A 16943-nucleotide genomic window follows, 5' to 3' on the forward strand; every position below is an offset into this window, starting at 1 on the left:
GTGACATGGAAGTGGCCCCCCACCCCCACCCAGTGGATTTCATAGTTTACAGTCTGCTCTTTAATTACAAATGAAACAATCAAAGAAAAATAATCACTTAAGAACACACTGATAATGTTCTGTCTTTTCTTGCCTGTATGCACTTGTGTGGTGTAATTTTTTGGCTGTACAGCATTTCAATAATAAACCCTGTCAGATTAACGTAGACTTTACATGTCTGACAAATGGGCTTCTCTTTTTATTTATTTATTTTGAAAACATACATTCTAACCTTTATTTTTCTAAATGTAAATGTTATTTGGAAAGTAAAACAAGATCCATAATCATACTGTGTGAGTCAGGATGGACATTTGTCTTTCAGTGGAAGCACTCGAAGCGATCAGCATTAAGTGACAAATGTGGCTTTCAGTTCAGTCCTTTCATTAAAGCACTTGCTCCTCTGATACAGCATTCGGTGAATGGAACCGTACCAGGGTTAAACGAATGGTATCACTGCAGCTTAACAAAGCCTCTAGAATAACTGTCATTTTAGCACTGTGGACTGAGGGATGTTGAAAATATATTCAGTGCTTCCATAGAAACCAAATATTTCGTTTTTTGTGAATAGTAAGATTAAAGTCACACCAAACTTTCTTTTCTCTAGCAAAGCCATTGCTTCAGAACTCAGTGCCCTTGAGAAGGTAAAGTTAACTTGCAGTTCCAGTGAAAACATGCAATGACAAATGTCAGTGCATGATATTCACCATGCATATTCATTAAAACCTGATGCCAGCTGTTTGCAAGGAGCACCTAGAGCACCTACTCAATGTCAACCCTACTAAATTTGGCACTCATCTTTATCAGATACAAGTAGAGTTAATTTTCAAAATGTATTGACACGGCTCCCTCCGCTGTGGTACAATGTGTTGTGTAAAACTGTTGCCCCAGCTCAGTAAGATTTGACCAAGACAAATGATTAGTACATAAAGTGAGGCAGCCTGCTAAGGAGTGACTTTTCAACTCAAGATGCCAAACATCAACACTGTTCATCCCTGGACTTGCTGCTAAATGTCAGTGTGTTACTACAAATGAGAAGGATTTGCTCGCGGTCATTTTCAATCATGCTGCAGCATCTCTCTCATCAACTCTGTAGTGTTCTCTATAATAAAGTCTTGTTGCAGGACCAAGAAGCCCCTCTTCGTTTTTGCTTTACGTGATACTTCCTGCATCCAATTATGGGCCACATTAGGGTAATTTTCTCCCAGCACTGCATTTGCATTCTGTATGAGACAGGTGACAGGGATGTCAGTCATTAATCACGGCCCAATGAGGGCTGTCAGAGCATTGTCATGCTTGTCAAATGTCTGCTCTCTAAACTCCCTCCAGTTATCACATCCAGATCTCTGACCCACCTGCAAAGCTCGACAGAGCTGGAGGTGACCTCCTTTGAGCAGGTAAAAGATGGAGGGGGGTGGGGGAGGTATGTGTGCATGTGCATTTATCTGTCCTTCTTCCTCTTGTGCTTGCCCAATCTCTCTCTCTCTCTCTCTCTCTCTCTCTCTCTCTGTCTCTGTCTGTGTGTGTGTGTGTGTGTTTTGTTGGGATTGTGTTGTCTAAGATCTCAATTAGCTAATCGCTGTTTGTTGCCTCCTTTTTCTGGGTTTCTATGGCCGATAAAAACATAATAGCAAATTGAATTTTAACAGAGGCTGGTGATTGTGTGTGAACATAAAGAAGAACCCAATGATTAGATAGTGCTAAACAATGGTAATTCAGCTGTGGCAATGCAGGAAAACAACAAAAAACAAAGTTGCTTTTCTAGAGCCTGGTGACACAAAATCCATGCCAGAAGCGCCAGATGTGAGACAATGAAATGTTTGCACTATTTGAATTGGCTTTATGTCACCTCTTCTTTTTGGTCCCTCAAAATAACACCTTGGTGTCCATTATTTGCACACATAATTGCTATATTGATTTTCCCTGTTGCTTCTTTCTTTTCATCCCACCATGTTTTTGCTTGCCATTGTTCAATAGATGTTCTTGAAAGTAAAGGTTGATTGTCTTGAATAATACTACTTTGGAAAGTGATTAAATGACCATACCAGTGTTTATATATATGTGTGTGTGTGTGTGTGTGTGTGTGTGTGTGTGAGATAGATAGATAGATAGATAGATAGATAGATAGATAGATAGATAGATAGATAGATAGATAATTGTCTTTCTCCATTTTTCAAAGCATAGCATTTACATTGTATGTCTGGACTGGCCAAAGACCATCACTACATCAGAAAACTTCAGTGAGCGAGAGATAGAGTTGAGTGAGTGATGAAATTACACCATTGGTTGGTCGACCAAGTGTTGGACTTTTCCCATTGGCTGTTGCTTTTTCAAAATGATTTGTCATATACAATTTGTAGTACTTCGTCAGGGAGCATTTACAGCGGCTCAGTTTTTGATTCCTATATTTCCTCAGGTAGTGACGGGGGCCTTTATTTACTTCAACTGATGAAGATAACAGGCCTTTATTAGAGGCAGGCCTTGGGGGAAGGGGGCTGTGGCTCAGGTCGTGTTGGTGAGGGATGATAACATATGTGAGTCCAGTCCTGGAACACAAAGAGGGCTGGTAAAAACTTTATGGATATTTTTTTTTTGACAAGCCCAAATGTGGTGGCCCACAGTGATTGTGGATCCTGGTGCTCTCCCATCATCAGTCTGACGATGGAACAGACAACTGTAGAAAAAACAACAATAAAATGGACCTTTTCTGTCAGCGCTTCTGTGTAGTAGGGTATATTATCCCATTCATTATCCATTTAGTACTCTAGCAACAATACAACAACAAATAAAAACCTCTAACCATGGAAATTGATTATATATTCAAACCACAAACACAACACACCCTGCGTCAACACTGTTGTTTTGTTTGATCTTCCGGATTTCAAAGAGGAGGGAGAGGCGTCCTACCATCGGAGAGACTCTGACAATAAACTCCATGGAGGAAGAGCTTCAGGGACTTGCTGCCTTAACTGCAGGAAAGCTGTGTGTGTGCTGAGCGTGAACGGGCTTGTCAGGCACAGTGGCTGCCCTGTGATACTGTCTTTAGATTCACACAAAGAACTCGCAGTAAAAGCAGTTTCTCTGATGTACTTCCTTACTGCGAAAGGGGCATGATATGAACTTGGTTTCTCTTTATTACCTATCAGGGAAGCCAACATGTCTCATCTTTTTTTTTATTTAGGCAGGAAAACCCAGGGAGAATAAAAGTGGTAGTTGTTATCAATGATTAGAGTGACACACAGAAAACTGTTAACAGCATGGATGGCAATGATGGGCTGTCTGTCAGTTCACCACTTGGATCCAGACTTTCATCTTTTAAACACTTGTGGATGGATTGATGTTCATGGTCCCCATGAGACAAATCCTACAGATTTAGTTGATCTCTGACATCTAGTACCACCATGAGGTCGACATCATTGGTTTCAAGTCACATATGTTAAATGTCTAAATATCATCTTAACGTCAGCATGTTAAAAGTGTCATTGTTAGACTATTAGCATGCTGTTGCTTCAACCACTGTTGTACCCTCCTGTAGCTGCTTGAGTGTAGACTCAGCTATAAAGTTATTTGCTCCAGGACTGGTATCTTGTTCTCAGCAGGAAAAATCATCACAGGCTCAGAGGACACGAATATGTAAGAATTTTATTGTGAAAAGAAAATGAACAAAGTCAAACTCCACTCAAAATAGTTCAAGAACAGGCCAAACAATGACAGCACAAAACTGTGATGACTGAAACTCTGTTTGAGAGGCCACGTAGCATCAACAAGTTCACTGGACTGAAAATAAACCTTGGACTAATGTCTATCGTGTACATGATACATAGAGATCCATGGCTTCTTGTTTATTGCAGATCTTTTCAGTGCATGACACATTTTGAGCTGCTGTATGGTCTCCTATCAGTAATTGCTCTCTAATGGCAGAGGGAGATTTTCTGGCAAGGCTTGGGTTCTCTAATGTCCAAGAGGACAAGGTCAAAGTTAATTACTACCAATTACCCCAAATTTTGACTAATCATTTGGGTCCTCTGTGATGGCAGTGAAGAGTGTTGTCTGACCCTCTTTTAATATTCCCATCAATACTCAACTGAGATCATACTGGATGTGGTTATTCAGACAGCTTGGACATGTGGTTAACATCATTGTCGTGGTGCTCAGCCTACTGGATAACTAACTAACTACTTCTGTGTGTGCTTCATTAAAAGAGACACCGCCAACCTAGAAGAAACCAGTGTTGGAAAAAAGTCTAATTTTTACTCCTAAATTATTATCAGAGATGGACAGAGTACTCGACCCCAGTACTTGAGTAAGAGTACAAATACTACCGGTCAAAATTTACTCCATTACAAGTAAAAGTAGCTCAGTCTAAATATTCGAGTAAGAGTAAAAAAGTACTTGCTTTTAAAGGTACTTAAGTATCCAAAAGTACATGCTTTTAAATTTACTTTAAGTAAAAGTAAGAGTAAGAGTAAACTTCTTATTTTTCACATCAATGAATTACTATAATTTTTTCTAAATGAATTTAAGGACCTTTTAACTCTTGTTTCTGAGAATTAACTCTTTGAAACCACCTGCACTGATGTGCTTGCTTTTAGAACCACAAAGTTATATAAAGCCTGCAGAAACACCTATAAAAACAAATAAAATGAATGGGATCATAAGAGGACAGCAGATGTTGCAGATGCAGTGTTTATTAACGATCATTAAAATTGTAACCAAATGAACCTGCACCGTCCAACTAACTCTCTATCATTTAGCTAAGTTGGGAACTGGAACCCCCTCAAAGACCAGTGTTGTCCCCAGACCACTGGTTGAGAACCACTGCTTTACAAAAAACTATATCTCTGCTTTCAATAACTCAATGTTGAAGTCACTTGACTTTCCAGGAAGGACATGTACCAGTACAATATAGGAGCACAACAAACTCTGTCTCCCCATGTCTGTCTTGTCTGTCTCCGTGCCTGTCTCCCAATGTCCGTCACCCCATGTCTGTCTTGTCTCCCCATGTCTGTCTTGTCTGTCTCCGTGCCTGTCTCCCAATGTCTGTCTCCCCATGTCTGTCTTGTCTTGTCTCTTGTCTCTATTATCCGCTTTTACGTAGATCCCAGTGGAGAGCGTGCACTGTGATAGGTTTCATTCTTTGACAAACACAGCTTGTGTCCAATAGTATTTTAGAAAAAAAAAAAAAAAAAAAAAAAGAGCAGACCTGAAAGTAACGAGTACTTTTCAGCCTTCCTAGAAATTTACTCGAGTAAAAGTAAAAATATTTGTCTTGGAAATGTATTCAAGTAAGAGTAATAAGTACCAAAGAAATCTAATACTCAAGTAAAGTACAAATCCTCTGGATATGTACTTAAGTACAGTACTCAAGTAAATTTACTCCGTTACTGTCCACCACTGATTATTATTATTTGGGAGTAAAAAAATAAGTGAATTATTTCATTCACTTCGACTCATCTGTTGTCACATGTTGGTGTAGTTTGGAGGACTAGTTTTGCAACTGTTTATGTATTTCTGTCGCGCAGACGTGGAGGACAGTTCTGTGCATGGTCCCAGGAGTAATTTCTGCAAAGGGTCCCTCAAGGTTGAGTAGAGATGGGACAGAAACTGTTCAGGACCTTTGCCCTCTCAGAGCAGAATATCCTGCAGAAACATTCAAAGCTTAAGGGAGTAGATGCTGTTAGGGGATTTGAAAGTCACTGCAGGAGGACAAGTCTGTTGAATTTGTCTTTAATCTCATCCCCTGTTGTTTTTTAATATATAAAATACTGTATTTCTTTCACTTTTATTTTCTATCGTCTGTTCTCCTGAAGATTTTTTTTTGGTCACTGGGCTATGAAACAAATAAAAATAGGTTTATGTAGTTAACTGCTTTCAATGTTTTTAATGTCCTTACGCTATGAGGTCCAACTTAATATAAAATAAAGTTCATTTTCTGTATAATCATGATTTTAGAAGCATCATTTACAGGGTTTTATTTGACAGCCAGTAGAGTTGAGTCCATACAGAGGTGTCTACTTGCACATCAGGATATTTTGGTTCTTAAGCTATCCTGATACAGGCTATCTCCTCTCTCCAAAATACTTTAACTTCACATAAGTCAGTCTTTTTTCTGGTTGGTAACATTTCTCTTTGTGGAGGAAAAATTTTCATTTTGTCTTCCAGAGCTTATCGCAACCATTTCATTTAAAAAAAACAAACAATCATCAGTTTCATCCATCTGCTGACCTCATTTTCATGGCCAGGCTGAAATCTTTGAGTGGAATCTTCTTGGTGTGTACACTCAGTCGTCCCTTGGATGTCGTTGGCATGTCTCCGAAGCAATTTTCTCAACTATGAATTATTCACCAGATATTATTCCAAAGGTCATCTTATAGTAATTAGTACCCTGCTGTTGACTAAACAGCCTCAAGGTACCTGATGGCCAGTTTAATTACAATTTGAAATGAGTGTACTGTTTGACAATCTCTATATGTTCTCCTGACGCTTGAACAGATGACACCTTGAGAACTAAGTAGGCTTACAATAAGTTGGGTTGTTAGCAGATGGGGATGGAGGGTATGGGGTGGGGGTGGGGTGGGGGAGGGGGTGAGAACAGAAACAAGCACTCTGCGCCCTGTTAAGATTATAAAATCCTTACTGTTCAAATATTCAGTAATTACTTAAAATGCAGATTGGTGTAGTTGGATATGCATGTCTTTTGACAGTACGGACATCCTCGGCACTGTCACCATCTCATTATTAGCCAATTACCATGGAAAACTAATGGGGCAGGTCACAGCCAGCTTTCTTAAGGAGACTGGGGACTGAACATATGCTGAAGATGTGGCAAGATGACAGAGTCCAGCAAACCTTTGGCGCTTTACGAGGAACATTACGTGGCTCTGTGTGTCGTGCAAATTAGGAGTCAGTGCCGAGAGATCCTGTCATGTCCTGTTGTTGTGAACATCAACCCCTGCACTATACTGTATGCTTTAGGTTTCCTCTCTGAGGGATTGTATGTATTCATAAGAGAAGAGTGAGTAAAGCACTAAGCCAAAAGGGCCTCAGGTAGGATACATAGCCCATGGGGATTTTCAAGGCTGTTGCAGATTTTGCCTTCAAGGCATCATAGCTCTCATGGATGGATGGATAGATGGATCGGTACATTGATGGATGGGTGAATAGATATATAGATGCACAGTCCAGCTGTATTACAAGCAATGGTCAAAAAGAGTTTTAAATAAAATGAAATAAAATAAAATGTTTTTATGTTTATAATATTTCATTTATCTGTATCTTCGATGCCTATGAGGCCAAATGGCCACAGGTATATAGACAGCCTGAGGGTATCACTGAAGATGCTGGGAGATGATGATGCACAGTGAGTCTAAAGTAAATCAAAGCTGTCATTCTGAACAGCCACAGTACATGAATAAACTGATATTTTTCTACTCCTTGCTTAAACCTAGATTTAATTCTTGGCCCTCGAACCAAAAGGCTAAAATTAAAGGCTTATTGTGTTCTATTGATTTTCCTCTGAAATTTATAGGCATCCTCCCTAAGTCTTTGGCCTATGCTGATATGATAATGGCTGGACAGTCTAATGAGTAGAGGAGCGACCTGGTGACGGGAAGCACATTGATTTGTATTGTTGGAACATATCAAAATTGTAGGAATTGATCGGTGAGAGCTCTGCTCCTTCCTAAACAGAACATAAAAGACTCTCGTGCTACATTCAATCATTAGTTTAATTGACCACATAAACTTTAGGTGCGGCCTTCTGAAATACATAATTTAATACTTACTATGTAGATGAATAATCAGCAGTTTGTTTCTCTTCACTACTACTACTACTACTACTATAACTAATACTACTACTATCACTGATTTGCCTTGGCACCCTAAAATCCATATTTGATTTAATATAAATGTACCAATATCCTGACCCTGATCATTGAATACAAAAGAAAACAATGGGTATGGTATATAATGGTATTGCCTTTGTATAACATAGAGGCTACAAGTTTTAATCACGTTGAGTGTTACGTGTAATTTGACAGTTAATGTGTTTGTGTTTAAAATGAATACAATGCGTCTTTGACGTTTAGCTGCTTCTGAGGAGACATGCAGTGATGTTGTGCAAGACAGCTGCTCCTTGATATTTCTTTGTACTGTTCCATACTAAATAATGGTTGTTTTTTTTTTTTTCTTTTGTCATAAAGATGCACATATATATCATAGGCTGAATTGTATCCCCAGCGGCATTAATTTCCCTGAATTTATGAAGGTGAAATGCCATGTCCAGTTAGATGGGTCTTATATCATTAGCTTGTAATTGGAATAATTGGAATACAGTGACAGTATGCTCTCATGTCACATCTATCACTGATATGACAATACTCTCACACAAATCTAATCAAACAACAGCAAAAAGTGAAGGACAAGCATGATTCAAGAATACTTTGAGGACGCAATATTTAATGGCTCAAGTAAAATTCAATGACAAGAGAAATCATTTCACCATATGGAAGGTCTTTTTTTTTTCATAGATTTAAATGGAATATCTTACAAAGGCATAACACAGACTGTATAGCTTTAATTGACCAATACAGATTCGCTGGCAAGCATTGAAGCCTTCTATCGGAGCAAACTTGACCTGACTCACTGATGACTAATTTACAAGCATATACTTAAGTCTCATATCATATTTTGATATAGTTTTTTGTACAAGATACATTTGTGTACATAAAATATTCTGGCAAGGTGCATGCCAGTATACACATATGTGCACACACGCACACACACATTCATACATGCAAGGAGACACACACATTCCCCCCTCACACACATACAACATCACCTATAAACAAATTCAATCACACTCTCATCAATATTATGCATATGTATCCATTTACATTACAACAGAGATTGTCATCTCATCACTTCTTATGCTTTCCTTTTTATCAACGTTGTGAATTCCAGTATTTAACCCGTAGCTTTTAGTCTTCACTGTATGTGTCTTTCCAGTTTGAAACCATTATCACTGGTTCTTAGGGGTACTGCTATGTACAGTTTAAAATCCAGTTTACCTGACAGTATAGATATTTGTGTGTATGTGGAGGAATAAATGGTATGCACATTTCACAAAGTTTGAATGTGTACACTGTGTAACATTTGCTTTGATCCATAAGACAGACAAACATGTAGAGCAGTAAACATCAATACTGACACTGAATGTAACAATGTCATGGCCTACATAGGCAAGTGTCAAAAAACGCCTCATGGAAGTCCAAACAGTTCATGCAAAACATGACACGGGTTGGCATGGTTATCATGACACACATTTGAATAGAAAGATTCTGAAAATTAAAACAGCAATTGTCAGTGTTGAGTATAGTATCTTCATTATTTCTATCATCAGGGTAGAGGGAATTAGAAAACTATGAAAATAGCAGTGAGAGCAGAATCATGCAAAGTGATAACCTGTGATCACTGTTAACATTTTTATCTTTTTCACTGTGTGTTTTGTGAAAGACAAAAACCTTTGATACAGGACTTAGTCAGAGCAGCCTTATCCCCAAAAAACCCTAAAACAAATGAACATTCATATGGTATGCTCTTTGTTAAAAAAAAAAAACGAAACAAAAAAAAAAAAAAACACCACTACTTTTACCTCTGAAAGGGCATAAAACAAAATGTTACTACAGTAGACAAAATAACTCATGTTATTATCAAAAGCAACATCCTACAGATGTACATTCATGCAGTTATTATACTGTTCCCTCTACAACTTCTCCTTCGATTATGCTGCTGCAATATTATAGTACGTATGGAGTATGTGGGCAGAATAAGTTAAAACACAGTGTGAGTCACAGACAGGTAATATTGTGCTTACTGTACACATGTGATTGGGTAAATTATTTCAACAATCACATTTTTATTACAGTGTGACAGTGGGTATTCTCTTCCTCTGTGGTATGAGGAAGGGCACAATTTCATATTCATAAACACTCCAACAGCAGATAGTGCCTGTATTTCTCATTGTTAATGAATAGAGGGGGTTCGGGTTCGGGTCGGGGTTCTTAAAAAGCTGAGAGTTATTTTTCAGTTTTATTTTTGTTGAAAATATCCAATCAGGAACTTATTTGCCCTACTTATTCACATGATTGTAAACAGAGCCTGAAAAGACTTGTGAGGATTTTGAGGCAACTTTTTGATCACAGATCACAAGTGTTTGATTTGCATTTTTCAGTGATAAAATTCCAATTTTCTGTGACATCATGATGTATGTTCCCTTTGATATGTGCTCCTTTTGATTAAATATGCATTGTTTATACCATTTGGCGATACATGTCTGTCCTAAGAAATAAGATGAAAAGTGATGGAGAAAAAAAAAATCTGAGTATTAGTAAATGAGCTGGAATTGGATTCCCAAACAGGGACATTTTCATCAATGGATGTTTGGAGGAGGATGTAGTTAAGTTGCTTGTTTTGTATTAAATTCATTTTCGTAATTGACTTGGGTGAAAATGAATTGCTCCTTCCTGTGTCCTTGACACTGTTCCTATAAGTGATCATTTCACTGAGTCTCAGATATATCCTCTGTATAATGATAAGAGTCCTGACCCCAAGTATTGGAGCGAATAGGTGTGGTAGCTAAGAGCATGCAAACACAATTTGCCTTGCACCTTCCCTCGAGAATGTCACGTTGCATTATAGATTTAGGCCTCGTCCCAATTTGCAAGGTGGTACAACAAAATGAATCACATGAATCATATACCTGATGATGTAGACACCTGGCTTGGATGTTGCTGGAAAGAAAAATGGATATCAGCAAAGTCACTTATTGCTGTAGCAATAGATTATACTGCACCCAATCTGTTACAGCAGAGTTAGTCTGAAGTACTTATCATCATCAGTACAATTTACACACACAGGCAGTGATGCAGTGTGTGTATGATGAGACCATGGTGAGGGGCAGCCTGCAGGAAGGTCCTTTCAAATAGTGCCAATGCTTATTCTTATGATAACTGCAAAAATAACATTAACATCAATAATTCAGTTGGCCTCAGGACCCTGAAGAAATTTGTGCATTCTGGTCTATTATTCTGCTGTCAACACAGTAAGAACTGATAATACAGCCAAACCAAACTGTGTGGAAACACAAAATACTAATTAATAGCAAGAACATAAATGTTATTAATGATATGATGGGAAGAGAGGGAGTGTGTAAAGCTGCTAATTCAGAGCACTTGTCACCTTTTCATTACCTCTACACATGCAAACTACATGTTTCTGGCTAGCCTGGAGAGCCATTCCAGACCTTCTAACCACAATGAGGGTCGTCACTGAGATCACACATCAAAGTAATTAGACTGAGCTCCATAGCTGTTATCATGTGAGTTTCTCAGCAGGAAAATGTGAAAAATAGAAACAAAGGGAAGGAAACAAAGAGTTTGTCTCCAAAGCGCATCTGTCTGCGCTTTCCAAGGCTAAGCTACTGAGATAATGCTACAAGGAAACATTGTCTTAATAGAGTTGGCATAGATGGAGCAACCACCATATGGAAAACATCTTGGGCATGTGTGAGTGTATGTGCAGGAGTTTGTGTTGTGTCCTCTATTATATTTTGTGTACTGGTCCATGGTGAAAATGTAGAATGCAAAAGATTACCGGTGCTGTCTACCATTGGCCTACTTCTGGGTGTAGACTTTTTTTTTATACTTCTGCAGTCCCCTGACCAAAATAGACTTCTGAAACACGTTCAAGCAAGACAAAAGAAACATCTTCCACCACCAAAGGAGTCTGTGCTGCGTGTTATACAGAGCAATACTTCACTAAAACTTGAACAGAAACACCATCCACCCAGAGCTCATAATTAACATTTAGCCCAATTTAGCTCACTCCACACAAAGTACTGTATTTGCATTTGTTTCTGTGCAAGGAAATAGTCTTTTAGGGCACAGTTCCACTAAGCTGGGCCCAAGGAGCTGAAAGCGTACATTGCCCTTTCTTATCACTAAGCTAAAATCACCAAACTGAAAACAAAAATTATCTTTTTTTCTGTGATGGAACTACTTTGGTATTGAACTACCTTTTATTTCTACATGGGTCTGCGATGTTAAGACTTACGTTTCCTTGAAAATGCTTAAGCTGTCAGACTGATCCCTTATGATTTTGCCTGAACAGCATCATCATGATCAAATCCATTCTCTTCATTAGTAAAACCCAGCTGGTCAAAGTTATTCAGATTATGCATACCTCCACACGTACGCATACATACTAATCATAAGTCACTGACAAAAAGCCGTCAGTGGATGGAGTCTCATGTATGACAGGCCAATGATGATCTGTCTTTTACTCTTACAACTGGTGCTCATGTAAGAAAGAGCTGCTGCCCCCGCCGGTGGACGTCTGCTGCCCTGGGGAGGAGAAGCTCGCCAGGGGGATAACCTTGACGGGGTCCTCCTTCTTATTACTGCAGTGTCTATCCAGGGTGTTGTAGAACTGTGGTCGGTTGATCCCTTTGTCCAGTTCATCCTTTCTGGGCACAGACCTGCCCAGGGTGTGGCGGCCATCAATGACCCCCACGCTGCCCATGTTAGCTTTGGCTCCTCGGGCACAGCTCTGCTGGAAGCCAAAAGAGGGAAGGGTACCGGGGATGGCGGTGGCAGTAGGGGTGGAGGTGGGGCTGTTGCTGCCAGGACTCTGGAACTGGGCCAGGGCTGGGGGCATCCAGCAGCTGTCAGAGTGGCCCAGTATCAGACACTCCTGGGTACAGGTCTCAGAGGCCTCAGCCAAGGCTTTCTGCAGGTTCACCTCGATGGCTGTAAAAATGGAGAGAAGGAGAAAAAGAAGAAAACAACACAGTTAATCCATCAGGTCAGAACATATAGAGAGTACAGCTGAAATACGATGATTTTACCAGGGTGTAGGAGAAAGCACTGAATGAACTCATGAATCATTATGTAAACAGAAGACAGTTGTCGTCTCTATCAGTGGTTGACCCACAAAATGTCAGCCTTTTAGTGAAATGAAAGTCAGTGATAAATGTTTCATTTCATCTTGTAATGAGAAAAACACCAGCAGAGCATTTAATTTCCATTGGTATTCCCGTGACTCTGTCTGTTTACCTACAATATGCAATGAATTCCCTGTAGCTTAATTAAAGTTAGAAAAAAAATGTCTTGCTGTTTGTGTCTTGGATTGGCTTTACTGTATTTAATATTTAATGAACATCTTAACAAAGCATTGTTTATTTTAATCACTGTCAGTGTGGCAAACCTTAAATCCTTCTGATCTTTCAGAATCCAAAATAAATCTGGTCTAATAAGAAAACTCAAATACTGAGAGCTGGGAAAAGGAGAACACATTACACCAGGATGCTGTGAGCATCTTTAGCATATTTAGGTACAATTAATATACATAGATAATTGTGCCAGTGTTTAGTTTTGCATGCATGGAAGAGAATTAAAAAAAAGAAAATTGAATGAAGAGGCGACCGAGCAAGGCTAAACACTCAAACTATCTTATCTCATTATCCCGCCACTGACATCACATGTGGAATGAGTCTGGGTTGAGGCCTCAGCATTGAGCCTCAGCAATAAAGCCTGTCAAGCCAGATAATTAGAATGTAAAACAGTATGCACCACGGCAACCAGGAGCCTGCGGTGTTGTTTCCTAGGCCATACAAAGGAAAGAGGGGTCCTCATTCGAACACCACATCGCTCCTCTAGGCCTCAGCTTCAAGCTGTCATGTAGAAATTATTTAGCATATTTGCATAAATAAGAATGCTATAAATAATTAAGTGGTCTTAGACCCTAGTGTGCTGGGACAACTATTTCCTTCATGCATACAAGTTCTGCACGCACTGTGTAATTCTATTCCACAGACATCGGCAAATCTTCTTGCCATCTTGTTTATTGTTGTATGGCAAATGAAAATGAATGTTCTTATAGGTCTACATTAGTGATAGCAGTCCAGCCCCCCAAAACTATCTAGATTGGTGCATAATGGCCCAGTGCACTTTTTTTTTGTATTTCTGTGCTACCACAGATTGAATAGCATAGCGTCAACTTTAATTATGAGAGCAGTGTCTGAAAGTGAATCGCCTGATATAAATTGTGAGGATATATTTGGAGGGCCCACGTGGAGTCAAATCTGTCCTCTCCATATTGAACTGGAGCCTTGGAGCAGGAGTGTATAAATCCCCTGGGCGGTAAATGTGTCACCTTTCAGAGGGTCACTAACTTCATTAAGGCAAAAATGGATGCTGCTTTCTCATTCTCTGAGCTAGCGCAAAAGGGCCAAGCCAAGTCTGGGCTGTGCCCTGACTCAATCTCTCTCTGAGTGTTTTCTGCTGCTGGTGATGTCTTTTCAGGGTATTGCTGTTTTTGATGAGGTAATGCTATTAGCATAAATGTCTTATTCCTCAAGCACACAACAGACATGCATTCAAAAGTGTATCTTTGCCAGACTTATTCCCACCTCCTCAACTTGAAATGATCAGTGCAGTTGCACAGATGTCTTTAACGTGGCGTACTTTACAACTGAAGCGTAGTCTGAGGCTCTGTGACTTCACACAGCTTGAACTCACAGCATTTCTGTGTCAACAGCCTTCAGTGCCTCCAAATTTTGTATGCAATATTTCACAACCAGCCTCTCCCAAAGACATGGGCCTGTACTATTTTCTATTCCAGTGGGAGAGTTTGGAAAGGTGGTGGCGGGTTTGGGAGGGTGAAAGCACGGCGTGAGTGATGTCGCTGACAGCTCTGGCTGCTTTCGTCAGCTAGAGGTATGCCACAGCCTGCTTGTGATGCCGCTGTCTTTTGTATTCAGGGGAAACAACTGTACCCCGCAGAGCTTTCGGGAGGAATCACACATCACTGATGCTGTGAACATTCTTTCCTACATTCCCTTCAAGGAAATTTGAGTGGCAGACAAGTGGGGATAATGGCAAACAATGGGGTATAATAGACAGCACGACTGAGATCAGACCAACTGTTCTCATTTGAGAGGATTCATCTTCTCTGAGAAGTGGTGATGTGGTTGAAACAAAACTATGATAGGGTTTAGTTACTCTGTAGAGACGGAACATCTAACATAAGTTGAGTTGCAGTCACCGGAAGTGACTGAGCTCTGTTGACTCTAGAAATGAAGCAGTATTCAATTCATGCTCTGATTCAAAACAACTTGCAGGTTAATTTGGCTGCTCCGTCATGAAGTAATCTATTATATGTGGTCTTGTGTATTTCTTGGAAACCCCGCTATGCCATGGTTCTAGGTTTCTAGTGGATGTTATGGTCATACACAAGGTCAATACCAGTGGTAGCCTACAGCAGTCCTGTTCTGCAACATCAACACATCCTTTGGCCAGCCGCTGATCGAACACCGCTGTATCCACCTTCAGCTGACCTTCCATTCATGTGGTCAAACATTACAGCTTGTATAACCATTGAACACATGTGAGAGGGAGGCATGAGAGTGCTGGATGGCATGAAAAGCATTCTGAACCAATGTTTTCTCAAACTAAATGAAAATACAGCCGTTCCTCTGGACACACGGTGGGGTTGATGCAGTGCAGATGTTTCTCTGTGAAATCTTTTAATTTAGAAATATAAGGGGTCAGACATGATAACTTGAATGCCTGCAATATTTTGCAATCCAATTCAGTTCAATAGTCCTCACAAACTTTTTAAGACAGAACTTTTTTTTCGTTCAGACTTTTAAGTATTTTACGACTTTAGTATATGCTGTTGCAAGCAGGGGAAAAAATGAACACCAGCATCAGATAAACATCTTTCAATCCAATGCAGTCTAGTACATCACCACGGACTTGATCCTAAAAGCTGGATAAAAGCCTTACTGAGCCAGTCTTCAGATTAACTCCATCAAAAACTGCAAGTATATTGTATTGGCTTGTGTTGAAGTGTTCAGTTGCTCATCTTATTTTTGTAATATTCCAGTCAGTTGGCGTGAAGGCAATTCATCAATAATCATGTCCTTGTAAATACAATGTTCTAATTTAAAACAATCAGCCCCTAAGTATGACGCACACGTGTTTCTAGTATAATTTTCCTAAACAGTGGTGAATGTGGGATTACATATTTTGTGTTTACACATTTTATTTTGCCTCTTTTATTGTACTGGTACGCATTCAATCCAATCTCCCTTATTTTTTTCTCTGATGGCCATGAAATCCACTAATGCATGTACAGGTTGTGACAGTCAGAAACACACATGCACACACACACACACACACACACACAGCTAGGGTGCGTAATAGCCAGTTTTCAGTACAACAGTATGAGATATTTAACATGACAGTTGATGATATTTACTGACAGAGCTAGTTACATCTTGATGAGCTTCACATTAAGGTCTGCACACATATCACGATTCATCTCATTATTTCAGCATGCATAAACTCATTATTGCTAATTAAAAGGATAATTGCATGCATCTAGGACATTAAATTCCTTGAACAGCCATCAGGAAGGTGGACTAGGCCCCTGACTCATCCTACACTGTTAATTGGTGCAGTCTTTTTAATTTTTCGGCCTGAAACCTACATGCATCAAACTCATGTATTGTCCCGTGAAAGCATCATGTTGCACACTGCATCCATGTTAGCAAGCATGATCATAGCCGTATTTACATTATACTTGTGTTACATGCATTGTTTCTAGATGGTGATCTATTGGACTGAAAGGTTCTCTTGTTGTTTAAGGTTTTGATTCATGGACTGTCGCTATGCAACATAATTGTTTTCTTCACTGCAAAGACTTAGAAAGCTCAGAGGAAGTTCTTTTTCTTTTTAGTTACACAACATTCACAAAACTGCAAAGAAAATAAACCTTTCACCAGAGCTCTGCTTCTCTCAGTATGGCTTCATTTGTGGGATCAACAAGTTTAATCATGTCACAAA

General features: G+C 39.5%; 1 protein-coding gene across 1 annotated transcript in view; it reads right to left on the reverse strand.

Annotated features, from left to right (window-relative positions):
* Positions 1-8472: 8472 nt before the first annotated feature.
* The window catches only part of pcdh11 (protocadherin 11), a 140232-nt gene continuing 131761 nt past the window's right edge, over positions 8473-16943 (reverse strand). The window contains exon 7 of the mRNA XM_071457590.1: positions 8473-12842. Coding sequence (XP_071313691.1) covers positions 12379-12842 — 464 coding nt within the window. The 3' untranslated portion in view covers positions 8473-12378. The remainder of the gene's footprint in view (positions 12843-16943) is intronic.

This window comes from Trachinotus anak, unplaced genomic scaffold (genome assembly GCF_046630095.1).
Source record: "Trachinotus anak isolate AG129_WGS33_773 ecotype Australia unplaced genomic scaffold, CSIRO_AGI_Tana_v1 ptg000021l, whole genome shotgun sequence".
Lineage (NCBI taxonomy): Eukaryota > Metazoa > Chordata > Actinopteri > Carangiformes > Carangidae > Trachinotus > Trachinotus anak.